Source organism: Octopus sinensis, linkage group LG14 (genome assembly GCF_006345805.1).
Source record: "Octopus sinensis linkage group LG14, ASM634580v1, whole genome shotgun sequence".
Lineage (NCBI taxonomy): Eukaryota > Metazoa > Mollusca > Cephalopoda > Octopoda > Octopodidae > Octopus > Octopus sinensis.
This window is the reverse complement of record NC_043010.1, coordinates 47,650,597-47,668,777: the sequence shown is the minus strand read 5'-3', so window position 1 is coordinate 47,668,777 and position 18,181 is coordinate 47,650,597. Positions and strand designations below refer to the sequence as shown.

Sequence of the window (18,181 nt, the reverse complement as noted above, 5' to 3'; positions counted from 1 at the left end):
GAATTGTTGGTGCTATTTTATTGATTGTTGTAAATATCAAATGAAATGTAATTTATCAAGAGAACACCTTACTAAAACCATTATTACCATCACCCCCACCACCAAAACTGCCTCCACTACCACCACCACCACATCCACCGCCGCCGCCGCTGCCGCTACCACTGCCATCATAACTACCACTTCTTCTATTGTTGTCATTGTTCTCTATTGTTATAATTGTCACCAATCCAATGAGAAACTGTTCAAAAGGTTGCAAGATCTGCTTAGAAACAACAATCTAACCTCTCTCTTTCTTTCTTTCTTTCTCTCTCTCTGTCATACTCCGATAAAAAAACAACAATAAATGTCGCCCTTTTCAAGCCTAACCAGACTCATAGGCCCGGTTTCCTGGTTTCTGTGGCATATGTGTCCCCCCACCTCCACAGCTGGACGGGACGCCAGTCCATCACAGCGTTACTCAAGAAACAGGAAGAGAGAGTTAGAGAAAGTTGGGGCGAAAGAGTACAACAGGGGTCGCCACCACCCCCTGCCAGAGCCTCGTGGAGATTTTTAGGTGTTTTTGCTCAATAAACGCACACAACGCCCAGTCTGGGAATCGAAACCGTGATCCTTCGACTGCGAGTCCACTGCCCTAACCACTGGGCCATAGCGCCTCTACTCTCATATTACACCCAACTATATTGAAAAGAAAAAAAGAACACATTGAACAGTGTAATCCTAGATATACACAAATGATGAGATGGTCATGCATGGAAAGCTTTTGATCATAAGTCTACTTGATCAGAGCTGACTTGGTGTCTAAACAACAACACCAGCAACAATCAATGTATAGGCGTAGGAGTGGCTGTGTGGTAAGTAGCTTGCTTACAAACCACATGGTTTCAGGTTCAGTCCCACTGCGTGGCACCTTGAGCAAGTGTCTTCTACTATAGCCTTGGGCCGACCAAAGCCTTGTGAGTGGATTTGGTAGATGGAAACTGAAAGAAGCCTGTCATATATATGTATATATATATGTGTATGTGTTTGTATATGTTTGTGTGTCTGTTTATTCCTTCAGCATCACTTGACAACCAATGCTGGTGTGTTTACATCCCCGTAACATAGTGGTTTGGCAAAACAGACCGATAGAATAAGTACTAGGCTTACAAAGAATAAGTCCTGGGGTCAATTTGCTCGACTAAAGGCGGTGCTCCAGCATGGCCTCAGTCAAATGACTGAAACACATAAAAGAGTAAAAGAGTTATTAACATTATTGTAAAATGATGCGAAAGAAATTTTGAGGTGCAGGCATGGCTGTGTTGTTAAGAAACTCACTTTGCAACCATGTGGTTCTGGGTTCAGTCCCACTGCAAGTTCACCTGGACAAATGTTTTATAATATAACCCTGGATTGATCAATGCTTTGTGAGTGAATTTGGTACAGAGAAACTGTGTGGAAGTTCATCATATATATACATGTGTGTGTATTTATGTATATGTGTGTTTGTCTCCCATCTAGCATTTGACGACTGGTATTGGTTTGTTTACATCCCTGTAACTTAGCAGTTCAGCAAAAGACACTGACAGAATAAGTATCAGACTTGAAGATACGTACTGAGCATGATTTATTTGACAAAACCTTTCAAGGTGGTACCCCAGCATGGCTGCAAAACCAATGACCGAAACAAGTAAATACTCTTTTACTTGTTTCAGTCGTTTGACTGTGGCCATGCTGGAGCACCGCCTTTAGTCGAGGAAATCGACCCCAGGACTTATTTTTTGTAAGCCTAGTACTTATTCTATTGGCCTCTTTTGCCGAACTGCTAAGTTACCAGGACGTAAACACACCAGCATCGATTGTCAAGCAATGTTGGGGATCACAGACACACAAACACACACACACATATATATATAGATATATATACGACAGCTTTCTTTCAGTTTCTGTCTACCAAATCCACTCACAAGGCTTTGGTCGACCCGAGGCCATAGTAGTAGACACTTGCTCAAGGTGTCACGTAGTGGGATTGAACCCAGAACCATGTGGTTGGTAAGCAAGCTACTTACCACACAGCCACTCCTGCACCTATAAAATGATAAAAGATTCTTTCCATTACCATTTCAGTGCTTTTTTTAATTTTTCTATTCTTACTTTATTTTAATACTTCTTCCAGATACATGAAAAAAAACAGTCGAAAATCGAAGACGATATTAACAAGCTAAAAATGAACATAAAGGCAAAGAAGAAGGAAAATGAGAAATTAGCTAAACAGATCAAAATCATTAATGTTCAAGTAAATGATCGGAGACATATCGCTAATGTCTGTCGTGAGTTGGTATCATTCATTATCTTATTATTTTTGTTCAAACGGCAAATTGTTCAGGATACATGTGAGAAGATTAATACTGTAAAGTAATAAAACACAGACAATGAGCAGCGGTGACAACCTGAAACTTGTTGCAATTATAATCAAAGTACATCTCTTGTAGTTGTCCCTTTAGTCAGGCATCAATGGAACCTTTTCCTGGCACAAAGTAGGACTGAATTTCATCAAGGCTTATCCTGTTCCTAAAACTCTGGTCTTCATGAGACAATCTAACAGTTCAGTTTGATACCTCTGTAGTTTCATCTCTCTAGAATAGTGGTCCTCAACCAGGGTCCTTATGACCTTTGGGGGTCCATGTAAGATTTCGTAGTTAAAATTTATGTGCAATAAACTGGTTATACTTCTACAACACACAAAATATGTTAACAAATTTTTTAAATATAATTCTTAATAAAATGTGAAGTATATTTGCCACTTAAATGTGACTAACCACTAAGGGCAGAGGCTACTGTAGCTTGTAGCCCCAGGAGAATATCTACTTCAGCTGGCTATTGACACACTTTCTGTACCCTATCAGTATTTGCAAAGGAAAGCCATCCTTCCCATCTTCAACCTGATGTGATATGCACGGACCCGGGTTTCTGGGTATTTATCCGTCGTCAGCGCATGACAATCACCGGTTTTTGATGCGAAGGGGTCCCAATGCAAATACATATATCCTTTTTCCAGTGACGAAAAGTCACTGATCTCGCAAAAGTGTAAACAAGCAATAATATATCTCTGAACGATGTATAAACAGTAGCTGCACGACAATGTGAAGTATATTGCCACTTAAATGTGACTAACCACTAAGGGCAGAGGCTACTGTAGCTTGTAGCCCCAGGAGAATATCTACTTCAGCTGGCTATTGACACACTTTCTGTACCCTATCAGTATTTGCAAAGGAAAGCCATCCTTCCCATCTTCAACCTGATGTGATATGCACGGACCCGGGTTTCTGGGTATTTATCCGTCGTCAGCGCATGACAATCACCGGTTTTTGATGCGAAGGGGTCCCAATGCAAATACATATATCCTTTTTCCAGTGACGAAAAGTCACTGATCTCGCAAAAGTGTAAACAAGCAATAATATATCTCTGAACGATGTATAAACAGTAGCTGCACGACAATGTGAAGTATATTTGCCACTTAAATGTGGCTAACCACTAAGGGTGGATGCTGTTTATACCTCGTTCAGAGATTTATTATTCTTAAAATATAATTATAAAAATTAAATTGTTTTTTTTTAAAACATTATATAGCAATGAAAGGCCACCCAAATAAAATAGTAATCAAAGGAATCCATAGGTAAAAAATGGTTAAGGACCACTACTCTAGATGGTCCTTTTTTGCCCTTGTAGCAGTTTATAATGATATTGTAACACCAGGCGCAGACATGGCTGTGTGGTAAGAAGCTTGCTTCCCAACCACAAGGTGTCTGTTAGATGACTTAATTAATAGTAATGATGGGTGTTTGGAAAGCATAGTAACTTATGTAAGAACAAGGTGGAAAATGTTTAGGGAGCCTCTGCTAGCAACAAAGAAATTTTTTTTCCAGGTAATGACTAGATTATACGACATATATATATAGTGATGTATTGCTTATATGTGTAGATGCTTTCATTTGTTAATGCATATATAATGTGTAGATGTTTATATGTAAAATGCTTACATTTGTAGATGCTTATGTGTGTAGATGTTGACAAGTGTATATGCTTGTGTGTAGTGCTTAGACGCCTTTGTGTTGATGGATATGTGTACAATACTTATGTGTATAGATGCTTATATGTATAGATGATTATGTGTATAGTGCTTATGTGTGTAAATGCTTACATATGTGGATGCTTATATGTGTAGATGCTTATGTGTATAGATGCATGTGTATAGTGCTTATGTGTATAGATGCTTATATGTGTAGATGCTTATGTGTATAGATGCATGTGTATAGGGCTTATGTGTGTAGATGCTTACATTTGTAGATGCTTATATGTGTAGATGCTTATGTGTATAGATGCATGTGTATAGTGCTTATGTGTGTAGATGCTTACATATGTGGATGCTTATGTGTGTAGGGGTTATGTGTGTAGATGCTTACATTTGTAGATGCTTATATGTGTAGAGGCTTATGTGTATAGATGCATGTGTGTAGTGCTATGTTACATGATTGCAAACCACGAGAACTAAAAACTAGAAAGAAATAATGACAACAAACTCCATTGGATGTGTAATGTTGTATCCAGAAATAACGACCCAGTGGTCTTCAAAGAACTGTTCTTGTTGAGACAACAGACAAGTCTTGCCTTTTGATTTAACAATTATGACAAGAGTTTGCTAAAGCTTGTTGAGTCCAAATAACTGAATATTACAAGAAACTATGGTAAGGAAGTAGTTACACACACAATCACACACACACACACCCTCCCCCAGTCAAACACATACACAGTCAAAGGCACACACATACACACCAATCCCTACAAGGTTCTGCAAGTGCTCATTGAGCATTTAGCTATATATACGTATGTAGGCAGAGGGCACATGGCCTAGTGGTAAGGGTGTTGCACTCATGATTACAAGATTGTGGTTTCAATTCCTGAAAAACCTAAACCTTGTGTATAATACGCACCCCTTCTCTAACTTGAGTCAAGGAGGTCTATATAACGTCCTTGGTTTGTAAAAATGTCTACAGTAACGTACTTTATTATTATTGTATATATAACATAATGCAAACATGTAGCTTTTTTGTGCATTTTGTTTGCAGAAAATAAAGAAATAACAGTAATAGCGTTTAATAAATGTTGCTTACTGCAAGTTATGGATGATTCTTTTATGACTTCATTGCTTTCAGGCTTAGCTTAAGGTATTTTTGTGCCTGACATCACAAAATGCGTTTGAATAAACATTGCCGGACAGCAAATAGAGACTCGAACATTGCTTAGAAAATAATTTTCATTTTAACCTTGTGTATAATATGCACTAGGGATTTTGACCTTTAAATTTTGGGAAAAAAATGCGGATTATACTCGAGGATTTACAGTATATATATATATATATATATATGTGTGTGTGTGTTTAATATATCTATTATATATTTATTTTACTACAGAGGAAACTCCGGGAACATACGAGAGAGTGAAATACTTCAACATATGTCACCGCAAGAAGTTGATCAGCAGAGCCAAGAAACAAGCAGCGGAACTGACCACGTTACGCCAAGAAGTTGAACGTCTGCGAAGAAGAACATTCCCAGCTTTGATTTGAGATTGAGAAAAACAAAAAAAATCTTTGAATAAAAATTACCATAAAAATACAATTAGCTGGTGGAATTTGTGTTGACAATTTGAATATTTATCTATACAATAAAAACTTATATAAAAATGATGTTGATATATAATGCTTTGGTTGAGTTTCTTCTAATGAGCTTGTAGCATATTTAATTAACCAATCCTTCCATCCAAGCATACTGTGTGAAGACTGTTTGCTACAGTATAGTGCTATTCTAATGCCCTGGTACGGATATTACTTTAAGGAAAATATATAATTATCAAATAGGCGCAGGAGTAGCTGTGTGGTAAGTAGCTTGCTTACCAACCACATGGTTCTGGGTTCAATCCCACTGCGTGGCACCTTGGGCAAGTGTCTTCTACTATAGCCTCGGGCAGACCAAAGCCTTGTTGAGTGGATTTGGTAGACGGAAACTGAAAGAAGCCCATCGTATATATATATATATATATATATATATATATAATATATATATATATATATATGTATGTATGTGTGTGCACATGTTTGCGTGTATGTGTTTGTCTCCCTCCCCCAAACATTGCTTGACAACCGATGCTGGTGTGTTTACGTACCTGTAACTTAGCAGTTCAGCAAAAGAGACTGATAGAATAAGTACTAGGCTTACAAAGAATATGTCCTTGGGTCAATTTTTTCGACTAAAAGGCGGTGCTCCAGCATGGCCACAGTCAAATGACTGAAACAAGTAAAAGAGTAAAGAGAGAGTAAAGAGAATATATATATATATATATATATATATAACCCTTAATTATATTTATATATATATTCGTTTTATTTTCTCTCCTTGTTTCTTTCTGTGTTCCTTTCTGTGGAAGAGCATAGGCTTGAAACATTAAAGACATTTTCACTTACCTAGTGTTAAACTAATACATCTGTTTGTTGTCTACACCACCTGTCTTCGTCTTTTGTTTTTTTGTGAATTCTCTCCTCTCTCTATATATATGTATGTGTGTGTATGTAATTATGTATGTATGTATGTATGTATGTGTAATAAAACAGAAAATGGGAAATTTTTTGGTATTAGTTATCCACCATTACACATGTTTCACTTGCTAATAGGAATTATAAAATTTTACATGTTAGATAGATATGTAAGGAATTTCCTATTAGAAATTCTTCAGATGGAGAAATTAAATAATAATGATAATAATAATATTCTTCTTCTTCTTCTTCTTCTTCTTCTTCTAACATCATCATCATCATCATCATCATCATTGATATTTAAAAATTTAGTTTCTCTGTCTGAAGAATTTCTAATAATTCCTATTAGCAAATGAAACATGTGTAATGGTGAAATAAAGAATACCAAAAAATTTCCAATTACCTGTTTTGTTATACCATAAGTCTACAAATAATATTTCCATAATTCTCAATTTTAATATGTATTTTGAACTAATACACAGCAGCAACTGAGACTACATACTGAATTATGATAATGGAATAAGCAGATATGTGTGTGTGTGTGTGTGAAATTATGTCATGACATGTAAACCCACTTCATTGATAACATATTCTTTTATTAAATTCATTTGTTGTTAGAAAATGATACATCAATGGTAGTTAACAGTAGATCGTTTTGCTTCAGAGCCACATACAGACAGGTGTCTGTTAAAGGAAGCATGAGAAAGAAGTTAAATTACAACAAATACACCATTTTTGAAGTTCAAGAATGTCAATATATTTAATGCTGTTTTTGTTTTCCCCAATTCCAACGTTGATTCAACTGATCTATGATCAGGGGTGTTCCAACCAGGACCATCTTGTCTTTTGTTTTACAAATATGGTATATCAAGAAATACAATATCCAACATTTCAGTTCTTTTTTTTTAAAATGGCAGAATGAAATCTGACGGAGATTCAGTTGTTATTTCTAGCAGGTTCAGCACTCATATCTCATACAGAGTCTGCTTCTTTGGCAATATATGTACGTGTATGTGCATATATATATATATATATATATATATATATATATATATATATATATATATATATATATATATACATATATATATATATATATATATATATTAGTCAGTGTGTGTGTGTAAAGCTTTGACTAAAGGACAGATGGAATAGACGAGGGATGAAATCATAAACAGAGACAGAAGAATTTCTAGATTCACTAGTTTTAATTTCTGGTCACAAGTTAAACATATTTTTGTCGGTTTATCTATCAAAGTTTTCCTGTAGATCAGTCTCGAGAAGCTGTTGATGAATGGAAGATTGTATAATAACAGTAGTAGTAGTAGTAGTAGTAGTAGTAGTAGTGGTAGTGGTAGTGGTAGTGGTAGTAGAAGTAGTAGTTGTTGTGAGCAGCAGCAAAAAAACAACTGGCATGATTAGGCTCCAATAGGTTTACTGCAAACATCTATTTGATTAGAAATTCCAAGTCTTCTCAAATCAAGCAATCTGCAAAACAAAAAACAAAAAATTTTACATATATATGTGTGTGAGTGTATGTATGTGCTTGTGTATGTGTGTGTATATGCATATATACATGTATATATAATATATATATACACATATATAATATGTATATACATATAATATATATATATATATTATATATATATATTATACATATATATAATATATATATACATAATATAATATATATATATATATTATATATATATATATATATATATATATATATATATATATATATATATATTATAATATATATACATATATATATATATACATAATATATATATATATATATATATATGTCATAAAATAAAGTGTACATTTAAACACATAAGGAATCCACTCGTGGAATTCAACATGCTAGAAAGAACAGCTAGGTTCTATAACCACAAAATTAGGGATAAAATTCGACAGGAACGAAATGAGAAAATAAAAACATTTCACCATCTAGTTTCCTGGACCAATTTGTTTCTGATTTTTGTTTAGCAAGTAAATAACTTTTACCAGCTAGGTGAAATCGTCTTCAACAGGTACACCTTAGATTAAATATATAAACACGAGGCGATCAAACTATGTGCCTCTTGTTTATACATCCTATTTTCTTCAAAATCTACTGCGCAGACACAGCCCTTCACCGGCAATAAAAAAATGCCAACTTTTAAAAACCGAAAATTATCCAAAAACTTTGAATACCTAATTATATCAAAGGGAAATGGAAATTAATTAAAATTATCATTTCCAGTGGCCTAACGTGTAAAAATTTAGTCCAAAGACTATGTATTAGTCATAAAATACAGTGTACATTTAAACACACAAGGAATCTACTTGTGGGATTCAACACACTAGAAAGAACAGCTAAGTTCTATAACCATAAAATTAGGGATAAAATTTTTACTCGTTATCCCACTTTTTAAAAAATTTAAATTAAAAAAAAACGGCGGGAACTTAGTTGCCAACCCAATATATAATATACACATATAATATATACATATATATATAATATATAAATATTTATATATATAATATATACATACATATCATCATCATCATCATCATCATCATCATTTAACGTCCGCTTTCCATGCTAGCATGGGTTGGACGGTTCAACTGGGGTCTGGGGAGCCCGAAAGCTGCACCAGTCCAGTCAGATCTGGCAGTGTTTCTACAGCTGGATGCCCTTCCTAACGCCAACCACTCCGAGAGTGTAGTGGGTGATTTTATGTGCCACCGACACAGGTGCCAGACGAGGCTGGCAAACGGCCACGCTCGGATGGTGTTTTTTATGTGCCACCGACACAGGTGCCAGACGAGGCTGGCAGACGGCCACGCTCGGATGGTGTTTTTATGTGCCACCGACACAGGTGCCAGATGAGGCTGGCAAACGGCCACGATCGGATGGTGTTTGTTACGTGCCCACAGCACGGAGGCCAGTCGATGCGGTACTGGCTACGGCCACGTTCGGATGGTTTTCTTGCGTGCCACGTGCCACCAGCACTGGTACCACAAAGATACAAATTCCATTGATGTTCATCTATTTTGATTTGTTTTGGTTTTCACTTGCCTCAACAGGTCTTCACAAGTGTCTATATATAATATATACATACATATATATATAATATATACATACATATATATATATATATATCATCATCATCATCATCATTTAACTCTTTAGCATTTAAACCGACCATATCTGGCCAAAAGTATTCTGCCTGTTTTATGTTCAAACTGGCCAGATCTGGTCTCTCACACCAACCCTACAATATCGTTTTAAAAATTAACAGCTACCTCATCAAAATCTCATAGCTACAAGATAATGCATGATTAGTTCAAAACAATGTGGATAAAAAAGCATTAATTTTGGTAGAATAATGTGAACACTAAAGGGTTAATATCCGCTTTCCATGCTAGTATATATAGTAGAAATATATTTAATATATATATTATATATATATATATATATGGCGTTAGGAAGGGCATCCAGCTGTAGAAACATTGCAAGATAAGACTGGAGCCTGGTGCAGCCTTCTGGCTTCCCAGATCCCCGGTCGAACCGTCCAACCCATGCTAGCATGGAGAATGGACGTTAAACGATGATGATGATATAAATATTATTTAATATATACATATATATATATAATATACATATATATACATGTATATAATACAGCAGCACTAATTTTCTTCAGCTGAATACACATCATTGATTGGTTAATATTAACTAAATACGATAAGTTTAACACGAAATAACTTCTAAAATACAAAATTTTGTTAAAAACATTAAGAGCAATCCCTATTCTGTGTCATACATTCTACCAATATCCGAAGTTTCAAAGTGTTTAGTTAAAATTAATGAAAATATTTGGCCATCAAATTGAATAGATTTTGACACATCTAGCATCGATTGCTAATGGGTTACACTAGATAATAATAGAGTCAATGATATCTTCGTGAATATTTTCTCATGAATTATTTGCTCTGTATTGATTGATATATATATAATGGCTTCTTTCAGTTTTCGTCTATCAAATCCATTCACAAGGCTTTGGTCGGCCCAAGGCTATAGTAGAAGACACTTGCCCAAGATTCCACGCAGCGGGACTACATGTGTTTAGGAAACAAGCTTCTAACCACACGGCCATGCCTATGCCTATAATATTATATATATATATATATATATATATATATATATATATATAGTTGAAATTTACAGAAAATCAAAAGACGAAGACAGGTGTATAAACAATAAACAGGTGTATTAGTTTAACGCTTGGGAAGGTGAGAATGTCTTTTATGTTTCGAGCCTACATTCTTCAACAGAAAGGAACACAAGGAAATAAAGAGGGAGAGAATATATGTATATACACACACACACACATATATATATATATATACACTTGCGTCAGAAATTAATTAGCACTTCTCAAATTTCTACATTAAATAGGTTAAATCAATTAACCTATGAGCTGTTCAAAACGTCTTACGCGATGAGAAAACTTAGTATGGTGTGATTTCGGTCCTTGCGAGGCGCTACCTATATCTATTAAACAAAGGAAGTTTGTCTGCATCCGCACTTCAAGTTGTTGTTGCACTGCTATGTCAACATCATAAGGCTGTAGACTCTCAAACTGCTCTGCAAACAAAGTTACGTCATCGTTCTGCGCAACAGTGAACTCGCAACAAAGCAATAGTTCGAGATATGGCCACTAGGTGACAGCACATACCTTGAGTGAAGAGCAAATCAAGGGTGCTAATTAATTTCTGACGGTAGTGTACATATGTATGCATGTGTGTGTGTGTTTCATTTTTCAAATTTGTTTTCTTTCATTTTCAGCATCCATTCCACATTTTAATGATTTATGTAATCTACAAATTTTCAAAACAAACACACATGCAACATACACATATACTTGTGTTCCTATGTACATTATACACTCTGTTTCCCAGGTTAACATTATAAAGCTTGGCTGCTAAAGAATAGCTAAAGAAAACAGAGTAGTTTGAGAATTCCTTGTTCAACTCTTTTGTTAGTATATTTCTGTTAAAATACACTGCCTTTGTTTCAATTAATTTTGAAAATAGAGCAAGGTTTGTAATAATAGTTAAGCTGGTATCTAGGATGTAAATTAACATGAAGTTTTGCCAGGCATTTTTTTTTATTTAAATCACTTGAAAACATAGGGTTTGTGGTAGTCTTAGGCAGGTTGGTATCAAAAGGTTTAAACTCTGTTATACTTACGCATTTTCAATAAGCACAGATGATATACTCCCATGTAATGTTTTTGATTTCTTACTGGATTCTTGGTAGTCTTCAGACAATCCTCCAATAGTGATGCTCATGGAAAAATCATTAACGTTGTTCTGAAACCAGCCAGTGTTTTTTTTATAGCCCATATCCACACTATTTTGACCATCCAGGCTAATATGGAGACTAAACATTGAAAACAAACAATTATTCTTAGTTACTTTCTTTAAAAAAATGAACATATTATATCTATGTGGAAAGTCATCATATATAATATATATATATATATATATATAATTATAACAATAAGGGTTTTGCAAAACCTGTATTGTTATAATTATATATAAAAAAAACTTTTTGTATAAGTTTTTACTGAATATGGTTTTTACTGAATAAGGTGAAATTTGTTGATTTTATTAAATTAATTATCTTTCACCCTATATCTGTAATGAATATATATATATATAATATATATATATCTGTAAAAAATGTGACAATTACTCGGTAGCCAAGATAAAATTCTGAGTTTCGGATGCCGAGGTGGAAATCCACACCACCATCTCTTCAGTTATCTGGCCATCTGAAAAACGCTATGAAAAAAGCACTATGAAAAAAGTGTATACAATAGGTGTATGTACGTATACGTTTGTGTGTGTGTGTCTGTTGCCCATATATATAATCTTAGTTGTGATCTGAACATAACCATTTCTCACACAGAGGATCGGGGGGCCCTTTTGGGCGTTCTATTTTCCTTGCTGGAAGGGTTCTTAACCCATGGACGAAGTGGGGTTACATGAAAACAAAAAGAAAAAACAATCGATGAGTGGAAAAAAATCGAGAAACATATATGAACATACACCTATTGCATAAATGCTCGTGTGTGTATGTGTGACTGAAGTCATTCACACATACTTACATAACAACACCTGTCTGTCTGTTATTGCCAGTAAAAAGACGAAATTTTAAAAATCTGCTATCTCTCTCTCTCTCCTTCCCTCCCTCCCTCTCTTTACACCGTCGCTAGGAGGCGACTTAACTCATGTTTGCTTTGTAAACAATGGTAGGTTTCATCGCTGTAAAAATTTAGAAGTTATGGCTAAAAATTATTTACCGCTATTCGCAGGTACCTCGGGGGAAAATAATTTGACGAAAATACAGCTAGGATTGTGACAAATGTCCTCCTAAAATTTGAGCGACATGTGTGCTAATTTGTGGATGTGCATAAACTACAATCACATACACACACACACACACATCTTGCCTTATATATATACAGATGTTCTAAGAAATTGCCTTTAATTTCAATTTCTGAAGTTTATTGAATTTTTAAAACTTCAAATTCTCACAAATTCAAATATTCATTGCATTCACGGCATTCTTGAATTTAAATATTCATTGCATTCACAGCGGAGAAGATTTTAATGTTTAATAATAAGCACTATTAATTTGTTGCAAGCCACATTTTACATTTTTATTTGCAACAGTCTCTCATTCTTGTTTGCCTCTATTTTCATTAACGATAATTTAATAATTGCTATATAACTTTGACATGAGGCACCATTTCCAGAATATTAGCAGTTTCTGGAGTTTGTTAAATGAATATTTTTGATAAAATGAAAAGTCTTTAATATACTGGTATAATTTTTTTTTTTAAATGATATGTGATTTTGTTGCTATGTCTACTTGGAATGCTATAAGCCTTACAATAATAACCATGTGATTGGTGCTATTTCTAGCACGCTTAACAAGATAGTTTTTAATGAGCTTTCATTTATATATAATAAACGACTGATAAAGATAATTTAGCAGCAAAGGCACAATGGCAGAGATAAAGACAAGCAACTGAATCAGATGAAACTAGGGCAAAGCGACTGAAACAGATGCCTGAATATGCATGGAGATATAAACATGATTCTGTTTCTGTTATACATGACCAACTGGGTATCTTGAGAGGAGAATATTCTATTTCAAAACAATGGTGTCAGATCACAAATTGTTGATGCAACACTGAAGAGATTTTTTCTTTGCGATCATGTGGAAGTAGTGGAGTTGACAACAAATTTTCCCACAGTCTTCACAGGTCTTCCTAAGATCAATGAGATCGACACAGTTAATATTTCTTTTGGAACAGGGTGGCAAGCTGACAAAATCATAAGCACACTGGACAGAATACTTAGTGGTATTTAGTCTGTCTTTACATCATGAGTTCAAATTCCATTGAGGTCGACATAGCCTTTTATTATTTTTTTTTGTGTGTGTGTGTGTGGGGGGGGCGATATAATTGACTTAACCCCTCCCCAAAATTGCTGACCTTGTGCATAAATTTGAAACTAATATTTCTATTGGAATGATCCCGAACTGACAGCTACATGAAAAGCACATGCACAGAAGGAATTGCAGAGGATCACTGTCCTTGGTGTATATTTGCAGTTAGGGTGTGGAAATGTGTGAGGGACAGGATAGAGGGAAGGTGTGAGGAAGAGAGATGAATGTATGAATAGTGCTTAAGTGATTGTGGTATAAGAGCAGTCAGCTTCAAGAAGCAGAGGCCACAGAAGCAGCAACAGCAGGAGGAGGAGGAGGAGGAGGAGGAGGAGGAGAAGAAGAAGAAGAAGAAGAAGAAGAAGAAGAAGAAGAAGAAGAAGAAGTTTTACTTACTTTCCCACCTGGTCAATGACACTTATAACATTCCAGAGTGCAGTGCTTGAATTTCTGGTCATACTGGATTTATCCTTTGTCACATGGTTTGTAACCTCTACCAGAGAATCCTGTAGATTCACCTCAATAGCAAATTTCTGGAAAATAATAAATGATAATATGATTCCACATTTGTGGCTCATCAAGTGCTTAGATCTGTTTGGAATTGTGAGGAATGCAATGTGTTTCCTGAAGAGGAGTATGGTAAGATGGAAAACTGAACTGACATCTTATGTTAAAAGCTTGGGCACCCTAGGTATCAGAAGGGGGATTTTCCAGGGTGATAGCCTATCTCCATTGCTTTTTGTTCTCTGCATGATACTCCTGACCTTGGTACTTATGAAAATGAACTTGGGGTACCAGCTAAAGGAAAAATCCCAAAACAATTAGCCACCTCTTCTTCATGGATGATTTGAAACTGTATGGAAAAAATGAGACACAAGTGAATTCCTTGATGAACATGGTCCACTGTTTTAGTACTGATATTAGAATGAAATTCGGATTCAAGATGTGTGGAATAATCTACCTAAATAATCTGTAGAATAATGTGTGGAATAATCTACCTAAAAAGAGGTAGAATTACTGAATAAAGACTTGAGTAAACAAAATCGAAACAGAAGGATACAAATATTTTGGTGTACAAGAGTTCAATGAGATAATGGAAAAGGAAATGAAAGTGCAACTAAGGATGGAGTATTTCCTAAGACTGAGGTTAGTACTGTGCTCAAAATTGACTGGATGGAATAAAATCCAAGCAGTTAATATGTGGGTGAGAGCATCACTTAAGTATGGAGCTGGAATTATAAAATGGCAAAAGAGAGAAATGAAGAAAATGGATACCAAGAACAGAAAAGTGTTGACAGTACACAGGCTGTACTTGTCCAGAAGAAAGGGTGGGAGAGGTTTGATCAATTGCCAAGACTGTATCGAAGCAGAGGAAAACAGCTTAAGGTGGTATATAAAAAATGTCAATGAGCCACTGTTGAAACACATGAAGAAGGCCAGCGTCATCAAAACTGAAAATTGTGAAATGAAAGAAAAATCTAAACAAGAAATGTACAAAAAAGAAGAAAAAGCATGGAAGGAAAAGAAAATGTACGGTCAGTTTGCAAGAGATGTGAATGTCAAGACAGATACAAGGGCCAGAGGCTATGGATGAGGAGGAGTGACTTAAAGACAGAGACAAAAGCACTCATATGCACAGCTCAGGAACAAGCGTTAGGGACTGACTATATGAAGTGCCAAATAGACAATGTTACCGATAGCAACAAATGCAGAATGTGTAGTGAGAGGGGTGAAATGGTATGACACATCATTAGTGGATGCCTGAAACTGGTACTCGAACATTGCTTAGAAAACAATTTTCATTTTTAACCTCGTGTATAATATGCACTAGGGATTTTGACCTTTAAATTTTGGGAAAAAAATGCGGATTATACTCGAGGATTTACGGTATTCCTTGTTAAGCTAAATAGCTGAGTTAGGTACTAAATAGAAAACTTAAGATCTGCCAATATCTAGAATAATACAATAAACTGATGAATAATAAATAAAATGTGACTCACCTTTTCTCTTTCAAAGAATAGTGCCACACCATTAGCTTGATGACTAACTTTGATAGATATTGACTTTACAAAGCCAAAGTCTGGAAGCTGGAATGCCTTGGAATGTTTTGTGAATTGGATGCATGATAACCACAACTGGATAATACATGATTAATTATTAAAAATGTGAATAAATAAGTTTTACATTTGACAGAGATAAACAACAAACAGATAGATAAAGAGATTGATAAATAATGTGTATGCGTATGTGTGTGTATGTACATGTATATATGTGTGTATGTGTGCAGTTGCATGAGATTACTGGTCATTTTGCTTCAGCCTACCACTTGGTACTAATCAGAGAGGCTCTGAGTGGTACTTGTGTTGTACAAGCATTTATCACTATAATCCAATGAGGTACAGATGTCACTTCACGGTAACTTCATTTGTCATTCCATCTATTAAAAGTCCTAGGGCGATGAAAGAATAGTGATGGATGCAGACAAAACCAGTTGGAAGCACACCGTGAGTTACAACGTTTGTCTGTTACCTATGCTTCTCAAAACCATGCAGATTTGCAATGGGACTGAATAGTCATCTGAGAGGTCATGAATGGAAAGTCAGAAATGCCATTGACAGTAAGGAAGCACAAGGAGATGGCAATCATCTGTGAAGATGGATCAATCACTATGTATTTGGGTGTATATATAACTACACTTGGCCAGTTGGAAATTTCTTTTTCTCCTCCTTCTTTGAACTTTTCCCTTTCTCAGACGAAGAGTTATGCTTGAAACATTAAACTCTCCCCGTTCACTGAGCATCAAGCAGCTAATATGCTTCTTGTGCATGTCCTCCTGTTTATTGTTTTTATTATTTTCGTTTTTTATCCATTTATTTGAATTTTTTGTTTATTTGAAATGACTACATATATATATATATATGTTTTCCCCTCCTTTTCATCATTGTCCTCTAAGCCATAATAGAGGAATTCAAGACTGGCAACTCCTGGGAACTACTATATACTGATGATCTTGCCCTCATATCAGATCTAGAAAAGAAATTCCAAGAGTGGAAGCAAAACCTGGAATTTAAGGGAATTAAGGTTAATTTAACAAACACTAAGGTTTTAGTTAGCAAGAAGACACACAGAGCTTTATCCTCTTCAGGTAAGTGACTCTGCCTGATTAGTAGGAAAGATGTAAGCAGGAATTCCATTGGTTGTACCCAGAGAAAGCTAGGGGCACACAAGGTGCAGTGGAATAATTTCTGCACCTTAGGGGACCAAATTAGTAGTGGAGAAGGATGTACAGAGAATGTGATAGCTAGGATAAAAATAGGATGGAGAAAATTCAGGGAGTTTTACCTCTGTTGGCAACCAAAGGTTTCTCTCTCCAAGTGAAAGGAAGATTGTATGATGCCTGTATACAAACACCAATTCTATATGGTAGTGAGATATGGGCCTTGAATGTCAAGGACAAGCAAAGGCTAGAGAGGAATAAGGTTTGTATGCTCAGCTGGATGTTTAATATAAGTGTACATGTGCGACAGAGAGTTAGTGTATTGAGAGAAAAACTAGGCATAAGAGGAATTAGATGCAGTGTGCAAAAGAGAAGACTGTGTTTGTGGTCTTTCTTCCTACTTCTGCCAAAAAGCAGAGGAAGCATGGTGTAACCCACTATGGTGTGGTAAACTTTCAGACCCTAGTCTAGATTGCGAATCCTCTGTACACCAGGATGGTTCAGCTCTCCACCCATTAAAAGCCACTGTTTACGGAATGAGGATAACAACGTAGCTCTCCCGCCCGTGCAACTGCCAGTCAATCGAGTGTGGTGGATCTTCAAGTTGCCACACGCATTCTTAGTAGCTTAGAGTAGGCTCGAATCAGAGATTATTCTTTGTGGCTAATGGCATGAGTCCTGGTTAGAATTAGAAGGAGAAGATGGAGAAGAAGAAGGAGAAGAAGAAGAAGAATGAGGAGGAGGAGAAGAAGGAAGAAGAGGAGGAGGGGGAGGGGGAGGGGAGGAGAAGTAAAAGAAGGAGAAGGAGGAGAAGAAGGAAGAGGAGAATAAGGAGGAGAGGGAGGAAGGAGAAGGAGAAGGAGAAGAAGAAGAAGAAGAAGGA

At 35.7% G+C, this 18,181-nt stretch overlaps 2 protein-coding genes across 4 annotated transcripts in view; one reads left to right on the top strand and one right to left on the bottom strand.

The window, feature by feature from the left end:
• LOC115219339 (cilia- and flagella-associated protein 43-like) overlaps positions 1-5,730 on the top strand; it is a 106,811-nt gene extending 101,081 nt beyond the window's left edge. The window contains exons 40-41 of the mRNA XM_036509001.1: positions 2,153-2,306; positions 5,448-5,730. Coding sequence (XP_036364894.1) covers positions 2,153-2,306; positions 5,448-5,602 — 309 coding nt within the window. The 3' untranslated portion in view covers positions 5,603-5,730. The remainder of the gene's footprint in view (positions 1-2,152; positions 2,307-5,447) is intronic.
• A 1,942-nt stretch (positions 5,731-7,672) lies between these two features.
• The window catches only part of LOC115219266, a 132,696-nt gene continuing 122,187 nt past the window's right edge, over positions 7,673-18,181 (bottom strand). For 2 of the 3 annotated variants that reach the window (XM_029789421.2, XM_036508999.1), the window contains 4 exons: positions 16,082-16,216; positions 14,478-14,614; positions 11,814-12,005; positions 7,673-8,053 (listed from right to left, as the gene is read on the bottom strand). In XM_029789421.2, the coding sequence (XP_029645281.1) occupies positions 7,984-8,053; positions 11,814-12,005; positions 14,478-14,614; positions 16,082-16,216 (534 nt within the window). In that variant the 3' untranslated portion in view covers positions 7,673-7,983. The remainder of the gene's footprint in view (positions 8,054-11,813; positions 12,006-14,477; positions 14,615-16,081; positions 16,217-18,181) is intronic. The other variant, XM_036508998.1, reaches the window with a different exon arrangement.